This window comes from Muntiacus reevesi, chromosome 1 (genome assembly GCF_963930625.1).
Source record: "Muntiacus reevesi chromosome 1, mMunRee1.1, whole genome shotgun sequence".
Lineage (NCBI taxonomy): Eukaryota > Metazoa > Chordata > Mammalia > Artiodactyla > Cervidae > Muntiacus > Muntiacus reevesi.
The window spans coordinates 198,848,820-198,864,419 of NC_089249.1; the positions used below are offsets into that span (position 1 = coordinate 198,848,820).

General features: G+C 51.0%; 1 protein-coding gene across 1 annotated transcript in view; it reads right to left on the minus strand.

The window, feature by feature from the left end:
* Positions 1-3,173: 3,173 nt before the first annotated feature.
* Positions 3,174-15,600, minus strand: part of ATCAY (ATCAY kinesin light chain interacting caytaxin) — a 38,291-nt gene continuing 25,864 nt past the window's right edge. The window contains exons 7-13 of the mRNA XM_065933774.1: positions 15,426-15,557; positions 14,412-14,498; positions 12,517-12,615; positions 11,808-11,843; positions 8,133-8,204; positions 6,772-6,804; positions 3,174-4,496 (exon numbers count right to left, since the gene is read on the minus strand). Coding sequence (XP_065789846.1) covers positions 4,487-4,496; positions 6,772-6,804; positions 8,133-8,204; positions 11,808-11,843; positions 12,517-12,615; positions 14,412-14,498; positions 15,426-15,557 — 469 coding nt within the window. The 3' untranslated portion in view covers positions 3,174-4,486. The remainder of the gene's footprint in view (positions 4,497-6,771; positions 6,805-8,132; positions 8,205-11,807; positions 11,844-12,516; positions 12,616-14,411; positions 14,499-15,425; positions 15,558-15,600) is intronic.

Genomic DNA, 15,600 nt, shown 5'->3' on the forward strand with positions numbered 1-15,600 from the left:
CCCAGATTGGGGGCTGTCTTTCCTGTTTCATCACTCCTGTGCCAAACATTCCTTCCATTCTTATTTGCGTTTAAAAGAAGCACACTGGGACGCCCCTGGTGGTCCAGGGGTTAAGACTCAGGTTTCCAAACCAGGGTGTGCTGGTTCAATCCTTGGTCAGGAAACTAAGATCAGACATGTGCGGTGAGAACAAAAAATAAAAGTAACACACTATCCTCACCCCCAGGCCCTGCCTCTCTGGCCCCCCATGACCTGCCTCCGCTCCTATTTTACTGGGAGGACCAGCAGTGGCTAAGACACCTGCTGAGGGTCATCCAGTGGTGGGGACATAGTGACTGGTCTGGTTAAGAATTGTTTAACAGACTCATCTAGTGGCTTCAGGCAGGACTGACCTGCTTGAAGGTCAGAGGTCAGGAGAGGTCACTGGGGGCAGTGACCCTCTGTTCAAAGGCGGCCACCAGGGGCAGTGTCAAATGCCCGAGACGGGGTCTTGCCCACTGCCCACCCCCTTTCCTCTCCACTCCAGCCCCTTCTGGCTGTCAGGTCCCTCTCTTAGCAGCATGGCTGGACCCGTGACCCTGAGCTCCATCAGCTGCCCCATAGGCGGGAGAAAAGCCAACTCTCTGTGTCACCTCTGGCTCAGTTTCAGTGGCAAGAATTTCCCGGGAGCCTCGTTGTAGGGCACGCGGCCCAAACCATGGGTGACAGTGACATTCCCTGGCAGGGCCCTGCTGGGAGGCCTCTGGGTCGGCTCACCCTGGCACACGGGCTCCCAATACAGACCTGCCTGTCCCCAAAGAGCCCAAGGTCGTTGCAAGTGACCATCCCATGCCATTCTGTGAGATTCCACTGATGGGAAACATCCAGAACAGACCAATCCATAGACACAGAGAGTGGGTTCCTAGTTGTCAGGGGCTGGGGAGTACCTGCTGATGGGGACAGGGTCTCCTTTGGGAGTGATGGAATATTCTGGACCCAGACAGAATATTCTGGGTATTCCGTACAACAGAACGTGCTAAATGTGAATGTGCTAAATGCCATTAATGATAAATTTTAAAAATAACTCATTAGGCCCTGTTTAGCTCTGGCTTTGCAGTAACACCCAGCTGTAGCCAGTCCAGCCTCAGGCCTTCTCTGTCTGCACTCCTCCAGCCAGTCTTCATTTTCCTGCTCCTGTCTCACCCAACTCTGTCCAGCCTCCAAGCCTTGGCCCTTGCCAGATACCTCTTGGCCTGCCCAAAGGCGCGGCTAACTGTCCCTGGGACAGGGAAGACTGTTCCCCCAGGGAAGACTGGGGGCAGGAAGGAAACTCGAATCACAGAGAGGCAGAGCCAGAAGGAGGCCTCAGGAAGAACCCAGGTGGGCTTCCCATTCTGGTGACAGGAGCCAGAAGCAAGACAGGCCATGACTTAAGGTCACGAAAGTCACCGTGGCCCATCCTGGCACATGAAATCTGCTCTCTCTGCACCCTGCCCAAGACCAGTGCCACATCCCATGCACGTGGACAGAAGTCACAAACCTCCCTTCTCACCGATGCTTTATTTTCCATAAAAATCCCCCAAAGCCCGTGGAACTGATGTCTTTACATCATGACAGTAATCATAATGAATTGTTTTAAAAAACCACAAAGCTGGCTGTCGGGACGACGGGCGTGTGAGCTACGACCTTGGGTCGGGGGGGTACTTAGGGCGCACCCCATGTGTCACAGAGGAAAACCCAACGTCCCTTCACAAGGAGGGATTGGTGTCCATTGTATTTCAGCCAAAACTGCCCCATGAATAGAAATCTTCCACAAAGCCCATTTCAGAGGGTATGGCTAGGCTCCCGCCTGGATATGGTGGCCCCATCTGGAGCTGTGCCTCGGAACCTCACGCACCTGTGGAGAGGTGGCTGGCCTGGAGACCACCTCCCTGGGGGGCTCTCTCTCTACTCTGGAGGGGGCTGCATGGCTGGGTTGGGGTCCTTGGTTCCACTCGCCTGCTGTTTGTGGCTGCTGGTGGTCCTGAGGGGTGGCAGGTGGGCCACAGTGAGCTGGGAGGCGGGGTGGGGGTCCGTGTTGAAATTTCTTGTTCGGCCAGATTCTTTAGGCCACAAACTCCTTGAGGGCAGGATGGTCTGCCCCTCTCGTCCCTCTGTGGCCTCTGCACACGTGTTTTTGCGCACATGGTCAGTTGTGTTCGACTCTTTGCGATCACACGGACTGTAGCCCACCAGGCTCCTCTGCCCATGGGGCTCTCCAGGCAAGAATACTGGAGTGGGTTGCCATTTCCTCCTCCAGGGGATCTGCCCAACCCAGGGATCGAACCTGCGTCACCTGTGTTGGCAGGCAGATTCTTTACCACTGAACCACTTTAGAAGCCATCTTGGCTCTGCAGGCTCTCACTAGCTGTCAGGTTGGGTGGAATTCATGGGTTCCTATCCCCAGCTCCTTTCTCACTGTCATTGAAGCACTGTTTCTAGGAGTTACTGCGTATACTGTACTGTGGATTTGTGGGCCTTGCAGGCCACATGTCCATCTCATCAGCAGAGCAGAACCACACTTGAACCTGGAGTTCGATATGGCCCTGCAGATGCCGAGGCACCTTTTATAAAAGGAGGCACTCTGGGCAGGGGTGGGGCATGAGCGGACCCAGGACAGAGGGGACTTTCGGTGGGGGGCTGGAGTGGGGGGAAGCAGCCTGCTTTGGGCTCTAGGTAACTCATCTGAGCCAGAAACATGGATCCTGTCCTTTAATTGACATTCGGGAAACAGAGCAAAAATACAAATTAAAAAATCCCACCAGACACCCAAAGGCCCCAGCCTTGCAGGAGCAGTGCTGGGTTCCAGAAGACAGAGGCCCGAAGCCCTGCATCTTCCAAGATGGGAGCCACTGGTAGGACAATTCCCCGCCATGTGGAAAGCCTTGTTGTCCCCTTGCCTCAGTGCTGAGTGCTACTGGCTCCCTCCCGTCATCAGGGTAACCCTAGATGCACCCCCTTGATGCCAAGAATCTCCTACTGGGAGATGATTGGGGTAGGGGATCGATCAAACTTGGATAACGCCAGCCAAGAAGCCAGCCACAGAGGCCAGACACTGCCCCTGCTTGACTTCTGCCCAAATTTGTGGAAACAGAGGGCTTCCCTGGTGACTCAGATGGTAAAGAATCTGCCTGCCATGCAGGAGACCAGGGTTTGATACCTGAGTCGGGAAAATCCCCTGGAGAAGGAAATGGCAACCCACTCCACTATTCTTGCCTGGAGAATCCCATGGACAGAGAAACCTGGTGGGTTACAGTCCATGGGTCAAGGGTGTCGCAAAGAATCGGACACAAGTGAACTACTCACACTTTTCATGGAAACAGAAACTCTCGGGGTCATAGGGGATCGCAGGGGACCACCCTGTGCAAGCACTGCTCATCCTTTTCTTGAATGCCTCGAGAGACAGGGAACTCACTCCCTCTAGAGCCCACCTGACTGGCCTTTGGAGCACATTAGAAAAGTCTTTTTTTTTTTTCTTTCCTCCCTAAGGAAATCTGTCTCCTTTTAATGCAGGTGGCCATAGCATCCAGACCACTGCGATTTATTTTTCCCAGTGACATTTGTAACACTCAAAAGTCCAGTACCCTGTGTCTTCTTTCTTATCTGTCAGTATTTCTGTGATGAGCTTATCTTGAAAGCTGGTTTCTCAGCCTCTGCTCCCAGTGGGAACCCAAGGGGGCACATCTCAACTCCATGCTAGGGGGAGGGACTGGGGAAGTGAGGAGACTCATTCTCTCAGTAGGAGGTATTGGTTGGGATTGCCCTGTGGCATGGCCTCTGCCTTCAAGGGGCTGAAGAATGTTCTAGACTGAGGGTGGGGGGCAGATTTGCAAACGTAGGGCAAGGATGATTATCAGTGGCCCTCACTGGTGCCATGGGCTCTGATGTTCCCCAAGGAGGTGGGAGCTATAGGAGGCGAGGGGGCTGGTTTAAAGGAAAAGCCGTGAGTTCCAAGGTCAGGCAGTTCCCCCAGGACATGGTGCTGCTGACCTTCCAGGCCCGATGCCCAGGACTGCAGGGACTGTTCTGGGAGGAAAGGCACGAGGAAGAATCCAGACCCAGTCAGGGAGTCGGTGGGCATCTGTGGCTCCAACCTGGACCAGGTGACAAGCAAGAGAAGGGTCTCGACCAGGAGTCTGTGCAGTGGGATGGGGTCTCTGAGGCCACCAAGAGGCACGGGCCATGCTCGATGCTTCCCGTTCTTCTTGGCCATGAGTTCATGAGTGTGGAAGGGTGGAGAATTGGGTCCTTTTCCAGATGAATTAATACTGCATCATTTTTTTAAAAAGTGTTTTCAAGCAGCTAGAAAGGATGTTGGGTTTCAGAAATGGATGGGGGAGACGGGCACCCCACCGGAGACTGGGACTCGGGATGAGGTAAGGATGAGATCCAGGGCAGCGGGGCATCCAACAGAGGTTTCTTGGTGTCTGAGATCTTCTTTCGTGTCCTCCTCTGTGCTCACATCACTTCAAGACATGCTGGAGAGGGAGAGACATGGTCAAGCTACCGTGATTGGATTTAGAGAAAGTGGAAAGTGTTCCATGTGTGTGGAATTCAAAAGAATGATCTAATCTGGCTTTGGCATGCCCTCAACAGCAAGAGTGGTACCTACCTTGCAAAGTCTGCCACCTGCCATCCACCTTCCAGATGTGGTTCTGAAAGGCACCTCTCTCTTGGTGCCCCAGCCAAAGAGCAGACCCCAGGGCAGGTGCCCTCAATCAGAATGGGTCAGGTTTCAATTCATCCATCTATTCACCATCCTTCCATCCACTTGTCCAACTCACTATTCATCCTTCCATCCACTTATCCAACCAACCATCTATCCATCCACACTCATCCATTCATCCATCCACCCATCCATCCATCCACTTACCCAACTCACCATTCACCCCTCCATCCACTTATCCAACCAACCATCCATCCATCCATACACTCATTCATTCATCCATCTAACCAACCATCCATCCATCATCCATCCATTCATCCCTCCATCCACTTATCCAACTAACCATCTGTCTATCCACACACCCATCCATCCAACCATCCATTTATCCATCCACCCATCTACACATTCATCCATTTATCCATCCATCCATCCACCCAACTAACCATCCATCCATCCACACATTCATCTATTCATCCATCTAACAAACCATCCATCCATCATCCATCCATGCACTTGTCCAACCAACCATCCATCTATCCACACACCCATCCATCCATCCAACCATCCATTTATCCATCCAACTATCCATCCACATCCATCCAAGCAACTATCCATCCATTCACCCATCCATCCATCCACACACCCATTCAACCCTCCATCCATCGACTTATCCATCACCCGTCTACCCATCTGTCCATCTATCCATTGGACCCATCTATCTGTTTATCCACCCACTCATATACTTGTCCATCTACTTATCCATCTATCTATACACCCATCTGTCTATCTATCCACTGCTCCCAACCATTCTTTCTATTATGTATTTAATCATTCAAAAAGTGCTTGTTTTTTATTATCTCTGCCTGAGAATCCCCGGGGGAGGGGGCCTAATTCTGCCGTTTGTTGTATCTGACTTTTTTCATGGTGAATGATTTCCTTTTGTGTTTTGTGTCTGTGGACGGGGACCGATTTTCAGAACACATGGATTGAGATGGTCTTGTTGGAAATGCATTGAGAACTTGCCTCTATTCAGTCTCCAGGGAAGTACTGGTTTAAGACCGTTTTTGATGTTTATTTCTCAGCTTGGGGCTTCTTGGGTCACATGGATAGTACTAAGACATGTGGCTGGCCCATGTTACAGATCTGTAGCAGAGAATGTGGTCAAGGATTAACCTTGCACATTCCAAAGAAAAGCCTGGCCCTTTCCCAGCCCCTCGGAGGCCACCTCCATGACCTTGGAATGTCCTTCTTGATAAGAGTATCTCTGTTTGCCTGGGACCTTGGGTCATGCTGGATAGTCTATGCTGACTATCGGCCATGTGGTATCAGCTCAACCTCTGCAAGGGCTAGAGAGACGAAGGTCAGCCACGTGTCCAGTCCACTGCGCATATGACTGACATCCAATAAACACCCTGGACACCAGGGCTCCTGGCGAGCAGCACAGTTTGGTGACACTTGGTGTGCGTCACCACACTTGGCTGCTGGGAGAATAAAGGGCTGTCCCCACGAGTCCCCTGGGAGACAACAGCTGGGAACTCGCACCTGTCTCTCTTTGCCCAGCCCCATACAGTCCTTCCTATTGCTGATTTTGATCTGCATCCACCCGTCCACTGTGATAAACCATAACCATGAGCAGATCTGCTTTGCTGAGTCCCGGGAGTCCTTCTAGCAAACCATGGACCATGAGGGTGGTCCCCAGGACCTGTGACACACAGGGAGGCTTTTTCTGGCATCTAGAGCCGGGCAGACACACTGAGATAGGTTGTGGGCAGCCATCGCACCCTTCAGCTGAGTTAAATCCCAAGTTTCAGGGGTCCTGGCTATGGGTGAAAGTCTCAGCCAGGGTCCTCAGTCTGGGACCTCCCATCAATGGCACCCCCTGGAGTTGGGCAGGGACCAGCTGCTCACTCAACCCCAGAGGAGGCCCTGTTGTCAGGGTAACTATGATCTCCTTGCCTCCCTGGTGCAGCATCCTCCCTCCACCACCAAATCATGGGGTACTCATCCAGGCTAGGATCCATTTAGAATGTTTCCAAACAAACGTGCCAAGAACAACCCCTCCCCCCTCCCCCCGGCTTCCCACGCACCTCGTTTCCTGATCTTCTGTGGCCAGAGCAGACCTGTGGGGAAAGGAAGGAATCCCAGCATTAGTTGCCTGTCTGGGGAGCCTTGGCATTTGGCTGTGAGCCCTGTGAGGGCCAACACGGCTGCATCCTGATCTGGCACAAAACAAGCGTCAGCGTGTGTCTGCTGTGTAACAAATGAGCCAGGACAGGTAGTCACGAGGACGGCCAAGCCCCCTGGCTGCCACAAAGTGAAACCACCAGTGCTGCTGCAGGTCCACCCACCTGGAAGGTGGGACCCATCCACCAGGACCTGCCCAAAGGTCAGCCAGAACCTCCATCTGAGAGCAGATCCTGGTCTCTCAGGCACATCATTTGCCCCTGGTCCCCGTGCTTGGCCTGTGATAGATGCAGGGTGGGAGGAGGGGGAGGGAACAGTCCCAAGATATAGCCACTGCCCTCAAAGAGCCCAAGGACAGGAGAAGAAGGGTACAACAAGCAGCAAAGGCAGGAGGTAGATGGCACAGAAAGAGATAGGGAAGGAGGGAGGGGTCTTCTAGAGACCAAGGAGGGGGCCATGCCATCTGTCTACACATCCCAGGGTGAGGTACTGAAGGACTTTTACAATAACAGACAGTCACTGGATTAAAGACAAGTGAGGAGGGGGATGGGAATGGAAGCAACTACTTAGTGGGGTACAGGGTCTCCCTCTGGGCGGAAAGAATGTCTGGGAGAGAGCTGCTGGTTGCCCTAAGCTGTTGTTATTCAGTTGCCCAGTCATGTCTGACTCTTTGCAACCTCATGGATTGCAGCACACTAGGCCTCCTGTCCTTCACCATCTCCGCGAGTTTGGTCAAACTCATGTCCATTGAGTCGGTGAGGCGCTCCAACCATTTCCTCCTCTGTTGCCCTCTTCTTCTTTAGCCTTCAATCTTTCCCAGCATCCAGGTCTTTTTCAATGAGTCAGCTCTTTGAATCAGGTGCCCAATTATTGGAGCTTTGGCTTCAGCATCAGTCCTTTCAATGAATATTCAGGGTTGATTGCCTTTAGGATGGGCTGGTTTGATCTCCTTGAAGTCCAAGGGACTCTAAAGAGATATACTAAATTCACATTAAAATGGTTTGATGGAGCAGGTCTCATGGTGGACCTTTTTTTTTTTTTCCTTCACTACAAAGCATACAGGATTTTAGTTTCCAGACCAGGGATTGAACCTGCGCCCCATGTAGTGGAGGTGCGAAGTCTTAACCACTGGATCAGCAAGGAAGTCCCAAGATGGTCTTATTTCAGCACCATAGTGACCTCAGATCACTTTCATCTGATGTTCTTTGGGCTCGGCAGCTCCTGGCAGGTGTGAGCTCTTGCCCACGGCCACCTGGATGCTTACCTGTCTTCCGCCAGCCCCGCCTCTGCCTTCTCTTCAGACCTGGGCAGGACGTACTCCGGCTGTGGCCTTGCGCTGGGAACAGAAAGAGGTGAGCAGGGGTGACCAGCTGGCCGAGTGGACTGAGGGGCTCTTGGCTCCCAGTGCCCCTCCATCTGGGCTGCCGTGACCGACAGCAGTCTGGAAAGGGTTTGCGTGCCCTGGGAAGTGCCGGGGCCCAGAGGGTGGAGCAAGTGATGGGATGGTCAGGAATTCATGAAGATGAAGGCCATGGGGAGAAAGAAAGAAAAAAAATGACAAAAAAAAAATAGAGAGATTAAAAAAAGCAGAACAATAATGAAGAATAAAAGATAACAATCCCTGGAGGGTAAAACCAGACTCCAACAGCAAAGTGAGAGAAGAAAAAGAAAAAGAAAAAAAAAAAAAAAATATATATATATATAATAAGAAAAATATAAATAAGAGTGATAACTAATAACAAAGATTAGAAGACTAATAACAAAGATTAGAAAATAATAGAATAAGAAACCACATCACAGAAAACTAATCAAACTGATTACATGAACCACAGCCTTGTCTAACTCAGTGAAACTATGAGCCATGCCGTGCAGGGCCAGGCAAGACGGACAGGTCATGGTGGAGAGTTCTGACAAAACGTGGTCCACTGGAGAAGGAAATGGCAAACCACTTCAGTATTCTTGCCTTGAGAACCCCATGAACAATATGAAAAGGCAAAAAGATATGGCGCTGAAAGATGAACTCCCCAGGTTGGTAGGTACCCAATATGCTACTGGAGAAGAGTGGAGAAATAACTCCAGAAACAATGACGAGATGGAGCCAAAGCAAAAACAACCCCCAGCTGTGGATGTGACTGGTGATGGAAATAAAGTCCAATGCTGTAAAGAACAGTATTGTATAGGAACCTGGAATGTTAGGTTCATGAATCAAGGCAAATTGGAAGTGGTCAAACAGGAGATGGCCAGAGTGAACATAGACATCTTAGGAATCAGTGAACTAAAATGGACTGGAATGGGCAAATTTAACTCAGATAACGATTATATTTACTACTGTGGGCAAGAATCCCTTAGAAGAAATGGAGTAGCCCTCATAGTCAACAAAAGAGTCCCAAATGCAGTTCCTGGGTGTAGTCTCAAAAATTACAGAATGATCTCTGTTCATTTCCAAGGCAAAACTTTCAATATCACAGTAATCCAAGTCCATGCCCCAACTAGTAATGCTGAAGAAGCTGAAGTTGAATGGTTCTATGAAGACCTACAAGACCTTCTAGAACTAACACCCAAAAGAGATGTCCTTTTCATTATAGGGGACAGGATGCAAAAGTAGGAAGTCAAGAGATACCTGGAGTAACAGGCAAGTTTGGTCTTGGAGTACAAAATGAAGCAGGACAAAGGCTAACAGAGTTTTTCCAAGAGAACACACTGGTCATATCAAACACCCTCTTCCAACAACACAAGAGATAAGGCTACACGTGGACATTACCAGATGGTCAATATGTCAATATCGGAATCAGATTGATTATATTCTTTGCAGCCAAAGATGGAGAAGCTCTATACAGTCAGCAAAAACAAAACCTGGAGCTGACTGTGGCTCAGATCATGAACTCCTTATTGCCAAATTCAGACTAAAATTGAAGAAAGTAGGGGAAACCACTAGGCCATTCAGATATGGTCTAAATCAAATCCCGTACAATTATACAGTGGAAGTGACAAATAGATTCAGGGGATTAGATCTGACAGACAGAGTTCCTGAAGAACTATGGATGGAGGTTCGTGACATTGTACAGGAGGCAGTGATCAAGACCATCGCCCCAAAAAATAAATGCAAAAAGGCAAAATGGTTGTCTGAGGAGGCCTTACAAATAGCTGTGAAAAGAAGAGAAGTTAAAGGCAAAGGAGAAAAGGAAAGATATACCCATCTGAATGCAGGGTTCCAAAGAATAGCAAGGAGAGATAAGAAAGGCTTCCTCAGTGATCAATGCAAAGAAATAAAGGAAAACAACAGAATGGGAAAGACTAGAGATCTCTTCAAGAAAATTAGAGATACCTAGGGAATTTTTCATGCAAAGATGGGTGCAATGAAGGACAGAAATGGTATAGACCTAACAGAAGCAAAAGATGGCAAGAAAAGGTGACAAGAATACATAGAAGAACAATACAAAAAGGATCTTCATGACCCAGGGCTTTACTGTGCAGAGGATAAGGCCCAGGCCCCCAGGAGGCTCCCCAGGGCCCTGGGCAGGGGAACACCAGATGGATTCCCCTCTCTTCCACACCCGGAGGGACCCCTGCTCTGTCTCCCCTCTCCCCTGCACCCGCAGGACCTACATGGGCAGAGGGTGCCCTTGGGGGTGTCCCTGGAGGACAGACGGGGTCCCAGAGAGTGGAGGGGGCGCCGAGGGAGGCGGGCCCTGGAAGATGGAGGGAGCCCTGGGAAGGAGGAGGGAACCGGAGGATGGGGGTTTCCCAGATGGTGGAGGGCCTTTGGAAGGGAGGAGGGGGCATGCAGAGGATGGGGACCCTAAAGGGTGGAGGGTTTCCTGGATGGTGAAGGGCTTGGCCTGGAGGGAGGAGAGAGCCCTTGAGGGCAAGAGGGGAACCCCGCGGAACAGAGGGCCCAGTCCAGAGGACAGATTGGGGTCCTCAGAGGGATGAGGGGTCTCCAGAGGTGTAACAGGAGGGAAAGGGGCAGGGCACAACTTTTGAAAGAATGACATAGCCCAAGGACACAACATAAACCAATAAGAATCAAATAGGTCCAAGATGGGAGACAAGTGGACTCTGATGAGACCTTGATCCTCGATCTGCAAGCTAAATGACATACCCAGAGGCACCACGACAGTTCCAAGGCACTGTCAAAAGACCAAGGAGCGGGCAATTGCCCACTTCCTGGAAATCCCCACCCTTTCTCCCAAAATAGTTGGAATAATCCTCCTACTCGTTAGCCTATGAAATTACCCACCCTATAAAAACTAACCACACCACATTCCACGGCCGTGCGCGCCCTCTGCAAAGGCCCACACTCTGTGGACTGCACTTCTCTCTGCATCTGAATAAACCCACCTCTTACCTATCACTTTGTCTCTCACTAAATTCTGCGGTGAGACATCAAGAACCCAAATTTCATTAGGTCCTGAAACAAGGCACTGTGGGTTTTGGCTGGGTTCGAGTCCCAATCCGACATAAATGGTTTCAGAGGGAGGAGGAAACTGGAAAGCAGGGAGCGGAGGGGGTCTGGGGGGTGAGCCCCGGGGGGTGGATGAGGCCGGGAGAGCGAAGGTTCTCCTGAAGGGTGGAGGGCTCAACCTGGGGGCCTTAGGAGGCTCCCCAGGGCTGAGCCCCCACTGTCATCAGCATCATTAGAAGGACTCTACCGAGCCCACTATTTTTGCCCAGTGGGTTACACTGGTCCTAATTCCTCATGATAACCCATAGGATGGCTGTGAATTTTTCACTTGCCTAATGTTACGCTGAGAATGAGCAGGGGAGCCTGGATTCCAGCCTGGGTCTGACTCCAGTCCCTCTAGAGAAGGCAGGGCTTTGAACCACATTTGTGCGTGACAGGGGTCCCAACTGAGTTGAAGCTGCCGGCTTCCCCCAGCCATGACCCAGCTCAGAGCCAGCCCCAACCCGGCCAGAACATGGGCCGCTCCGCACAGACCTTTCTCTCCTGACCTTCAGCCGTTCCTCCTCGTACCTGGAAGAGAGAAAAACGAGAAGGCTTAAGAGGTAGCCTGGGAATTCCCTCCCCTCTGGGAACAGGAAAGCAGTCTCACTGTCACATCTGAACACAGGCCAGGTTTCAGAGCAGACAGGATAGCCTGCAGCTACTTTACAAAGCCCCACCTCACCCTAGGCTGTTTTACTGGCATATTCCAGTGTCTGGTGTCGCTGCAACTCAGCAGACATTTCTAGCGTCTGCCCTAAACAAAGCCTGGATAAAGCAATTAATTATTAATGTGGCTTTGTCTACAGACGCCCCACCCCCCCACAAAGGGCCAGAGAGTCAATATTTTCGGCTTTTCAGATCAGTCTCTGTGGGAACCCCTTGATTCTGTTGTAGCTCGAAAGCAGCGGTGGATGGTTTGTAAATGGACAAGTATAGCTGTGTGCCAATAAAACTTTATTTACAAAGACAAGCCAGGGGCCAGGACTCACTGGCCCCTCCACCTGCACTAGAGGGGCCAGATCCACTGTGTTCTGTCATTTCACAGGTGCCTGTTTCACTGTTTCCCTCTGTCCTGCTCTCCCACTCAGGTCTGGTTCTCTGGCAGCCTGACTGGGTGAAGCATGGGTGGTTGGGAGATGAGCAACCCTCGGGATGATGGGGATGGAGGTGAGGCGGTGCTCCCATGGCACAAGACACTCACTGTAGCACGCAGTCTGGGATCTGCACGTGCTCCATGGGGATGAGCTGCTCCAGATCTTCCAAGCTGTGCACATACTGGATCTTGTTGATGAACTTGACGCTGGTGGGAGAAGGAGGGACACATCTGAAAGCAAGCCCTTGGGGTGGTGACTCAGGGTCAGAGGGAGTGATGGCAGCCAGGGATGCACACACAGCCCTATTCCAGGATGCCCCAGCACACTCATCCAACCTCTCTCTCAGCCCATGCCAGACCTTACCCCCTGTCCCTAGTGCAGGTACAGAGCAGAACCTGGGGTCTCTGCTGCAAGAAGGGAGGGCTCCTGAGCCATGTGTCTGAAACCAGTCCCCGCTGAGCAGAGAGTTGTTGTTCAGTTGCTCAGTTGTGTCTGACTCTTTGCGATCCCATGAACTGCAGCACACCAGGCCTCCCTGTCCTTCATTATCTCCCTGAGTTTGCTCAAACTCACATCCACTGAGTCAGTGATACCATCCAACCATCTCATCCTCTGCCGCCCTCTTCTCCTCCTGCCTTCAATCTTTCCCAGCATCAGGATCTTTTCCAATGAGTCGGCTCTTTCCAACAGGTGGCCAAACTATTGGAGCTTCAGCTTCAGCATCGGTCCTTCCAGTGAACATTCAGGGTTGATTTCCTTTAGAACTGACTGGTTTGATCTCCTTGCTGTCCAAGGGATTCTCAAGAGTCTTCTCCAGCACCACAACTTGAAGGCATCAATTCTTCGGCGCTCAGCCTTCTTTTTGGTCCAACTCACATCTGTACACGACTACTGAAAAAACCATAGCTTTGACTATATGGACTTTTGAGCAGAGAGAGAAGGAAGGAAGAAAGCAGAGAGGAACGAGGTGCTATTAATACCAGACTCCAGGCTCCATCTTCCCCAGGAGGTGCTCCTCTGTCAATCTCCCCACAATCGTCACTGTCTGGTGGCACCAGTAGTCACTTGGGCATGAAACAGGTGCATGTGGGGACTGCTGATTCATCCTCCGTTCTTTCAGGGTGAATGGCTTCTTCCCGTCCAAATCCAGCTCTGGCCACCGGCTACTACTGACGTGACTGGTCTCCAGCTTGGGGCTTTGAACTCGTGATTTTTTTTTTTTAATTACCTTAAATCTAATTTTGGTACAGTGTCATAAAAACTCCTTTTGAAGGTCAAATCAGTTTTTCTAACAATGAGTTACATTCTCAAAGGCTAAGAGAAAGTAACTGTACAATAAGTCATAAAATAATCAAATAGGGACTTCTCTGGTGGTCCAGTGGATAGGACTCCGAGCTTCCACTGCAAGGGGCCTGGGTTCGATCCCTGGTTGGGGAACTAAGATCCTACATGCTGAGAAGCATGGCCAAAAAGTAAAATAATAAAAAATAAAAAGAGGAACTAAAGAGCCTCTTGGTGAAGGTGAAAGAGGAGACTGAAAAACCTGGCTTGAAGCTCAACATTAAAAAAAACTAAGATCATGGCATCTGGTCCCATTGCTTCATTGCAAACAGGAGGGGAAAAAGTGGAAGCAATGACAGATTTTATTTTCTTGGGCACCAAAATCACTGCGGATGATAACTGCAGCCATGAAATTAGAAGACGCTTTCTCCTTGGAAGGAAAGCTATGAAAAAAATCTACAGTGTGTTAGAAAACAGAGACATCACTTTGCCAACAAAGGTCCAAATAGTGGCCATATCACACGGTATGTGGGATCTTAGTTCCCCCACCATGGATGGAACCCAAGTCCCCCTGCACTGGAAGCACAGAATCTTAACCACTGGACTGCCAGGGAAGTCCAATTTTAAACTGCGTAAAGCAACAATATAGACTCCCCAGACAGGAGCTGGAAAATGCTGATTGAAAAAAAAAAAGACATCCAGACTCAGATCACGATCTCACCTGATGAAAGGGCGGGAGATGGCCAGAACGGTGCGGATGAACCAGGATGGGTGGACGATGATTAAGGACTTCAGGTTTTTCCGAAGTCTGTGTGGGGAGGCAGAGAGAGCAATATGGGCTCCCTGGGGGAAAAGCCCTGGGGAAGGAGCAGCTAACGGGTGTCACCCACTCTGTGAACCCAGGCGGTACTCTGGGGAGAAGACTGAGTCTTGGTTAAGCTAAGTCCACCCCCTCCACCCCTTGCAGAGTCTGCAGGTGGCAGAGCTGATGTTTGGCCCCGGAACCCGGCTCCCTCTTTAGATTCTGAGCATCTGACTGTGTGGCCAGTCAGATGCACACACACTGTGCACGTGTGTGTAAGTCACTTCAGTCATGTCCAACTCTTTGTGACTCCATGGACTATAGTCCACTAGGCTCCTCTGTCCACGAAATTCTCCAGGCAAGAATATTGGATGGGGCTGCCATGCCCTCCTCCAGGGGATCTTCCAGACCCAGGGATTGAACCCACATCTTTTACATCTCCTGCATTGGCAGGTAGGTTCTTTACCACTAGCGCCACCTGGGAAGCCCTTGCGGGGCCACATCACGTCTCATTCCTGAAAGATTTTCCAGGGCCCCCAGTTCTAAGCACCTATTATGGGCATGTTGAACTGCAGCCCTCTTTGTTTGGGAACAGGATCACCGCAGGGGTCATTAGCTAAGGTGAGATCATATCCCAGCAGGGCCTTCCCCCTAATCCACAACCACTGGGGTGTCCTTATAAAAGGGGGCATTTGCACATAGGCGTGCACAGGGGCTGTTCTCCCTCACAGCTCCAGAAGGAACCGACCTTGCAGTCAACTTGACCAAGGACTTCTAGCTTCCAGAACTAGGGGACGACACACTTCTCCTGTTTAAGCCACCCATTCTGGCGCTCTGTTATGGCCGCGCCAGCCTCACCCTTTCAGAGTCGGAGGGACTTCAGTGCTCGGTCCCGGGGCACGCTGAGGCCGTCCCCCAGCCCCATCCGCTCACCTGCGGTCGATCATCTGGTAGCACTTTTTCAGCCAGCCGATGCCTGGCATCCTCCGCCGGGGCGTGGCGCCGTTCAGGTACACGATCATGTAATCTTCCGCCACGAGGAGCTCCAGGCTGCTGATGACGTACCTGGTCACGGGCACAGAGGAGCGGGGACCCGCAAGGCTGGCTC